Source organism: Rhea americana, unplaced genomic scaffold (assembly GCF_003343005.1).
Source record: "Rhea americana isolate MKP2758 unplaced genomic scaffold, rheAme1 scaffold_12, whole genome shotgun sequence".
Lineage (NCBI taxonomy): Eukaryota > Metazoa > Chordata > Aves > Rheiformes > Rheidae > Rhea > Rhea americana.
Window position 1 is genome coordinate 4,665,110 of NW_028185261.1, and position 1,603 is coordinate 4,666,712.

The 1,603-nt window shown below is 48.5% G+C and overlaps 2 protein-coding genes across 2 annotated transcripts in view; both read left to right on the forward strand.

Annotated features, from left to right (window-relative positions):
- Nucleotides 1-1,601, forward strand: part of LOC146600543 (uncharacterized) — a gene marked incomplete at its 3' end in the record, with an annotated part of 4,854 nt that extends 3,253 nt beyond the window's left edge. The window contains exon 3 of the mRNA XM_085321070.1: nucleotides 4-1,601. Within this exon, the coding sequence (XP_085177196.1) occupies nucleotides 4-1,601 (1,598 nt within the window). The remainder of the gene's footprint in view (nucleotides 1-3) is intronic.
- The window catches only part of LOC146600541 (titin-like), a 242,582-nt gene that overhangs the window by 43,318 nt on the left and 197,661 nt on the right, over nucleotides 1-1,603 (forward strand). The window lies entirely within an intron of this gene.

Consider the following 1,603-nt stretch of genomic DNA (forward strand, 5'->3'; position numbering starts at 1 on the left):
TAGATATTGAACAGGATGTAGAGGTTGATGATTCTCTCTACAAAGAAGAAATGCCRGATGTTGGGGGTGCTGGATCAGTAGATATTGAGCAGGACGTAGAGGTTGATGATTCTCTCCACAAAGAAATGCCGGATGTYGGGGGTGCTGGACACTGGGAAATATACAATGATGAACAAAAGGTGCAAGAAACAGAGCATGACATAGGTAACTCTTCAACGGATCTAACCCTTACTCCTTCTGGCGTAGAAAAAGCATGTAAAGATTTTCCTGAAGAAGTTCAAGTTCACCCAGAAAAGGTTCATTTCAAAGAGCAGCTGCCGCCATCCGAGACTGACATGGCCAATATCATATTTGATCTGAAGAAATTTATGGAGCCTTTCCCCACTGAAGAGAATTTAAGTATAGCACAGGCACAAACCTCTACATCTCAGGAAAGCACGGAGGAGAGAATGACTGGCCTCATCTCTCCTGTGCACAAACATGACATCCTTGTGGAAGAAATGTCTCTGAGTGAGGAGCTTCGCCGGAACTACAGAATGCAGCTAGAGGGGACCAGTGCCCAGGAAGAGATGCAGCCAATAGAAATCGGAAAGGCAGATTCACAAATGGACCTCACTAGTATCATGCTATCTGCTGAAGAGAGGGCATYTGCAGTAGGAATTTATGAGCCAGAGGCGAGTGTCTGTAAGGAGGAATTACTTGAGGGACAAAATCATAGTTCTCTGGTGGAGTCCACAGCAGATATCCAAAGGCTAGTGCAAGAAGCACATGTGTGGGAGGGTGGAGAAGGACTGGAGCTGGCAGACTCTCAGAGTGACAGCTTTATCATCGAATTGAAAAAAGCTGCATGTGAAAAAAAACTCCAGGCTGGGCATCAGGCAGAGGAGAAGGAAAGTCCTGAAACAGAAAAGTTCTTTGAGAAAGCAATGAGCAGCTCCACCTTTGAGAAGGAGACCACAGGTTACCCTGAGGGGATGCTCAGGGCCACCCAGCAGGAGCCAAACACAGGCAAGGGCTTTTCATTTGGGCAGCTCCTACTTGGTTTAATAATTGATAATCCTGTGGCACAGAAAGAGGAAAGGAAGGAGTCTGGGGGCAAGAAGACACCCAGTGAGGAAGCTACTGAGAGCAACCTGGATGATGAAGGACCATGGGAAGAAGTTTCTGCAGGTCCAGAGCCCAGCACTGTTCAAGCCTCAGAGTCAGAGCCCAAGTCATCCCTGGCCAAGTACTTAAGGTTAACAGGSGTGCAGGAAACTCCAGGTGTCAAAGAGGCAGCTCAGAAGGGGCAGCGAGAGATCGTCACTTCCATGGAAGTGGAGGAGGTTACCTTCAGCATGGTTTATGATTATTACAACAACCAGCAGGAGCTGGCTCGGCCCTTCTCTCCTGAGTCAGAAATGTCTATAGAGCTGGAGAGTGGATGCGGAGAGGAGTTGCCTGATTCAGACCGCTTCTACACACCTCCCTCTTCAGTGGAGATCTTTGAGACTGCTTCATCGGCATCCTACCACACACCACTCAGCACACCTGAGCGCTACTCCACACCATCTGAAGGCTCAGGGTACAGCACACCACCTGAGCGCTACTCCACACCATCTGA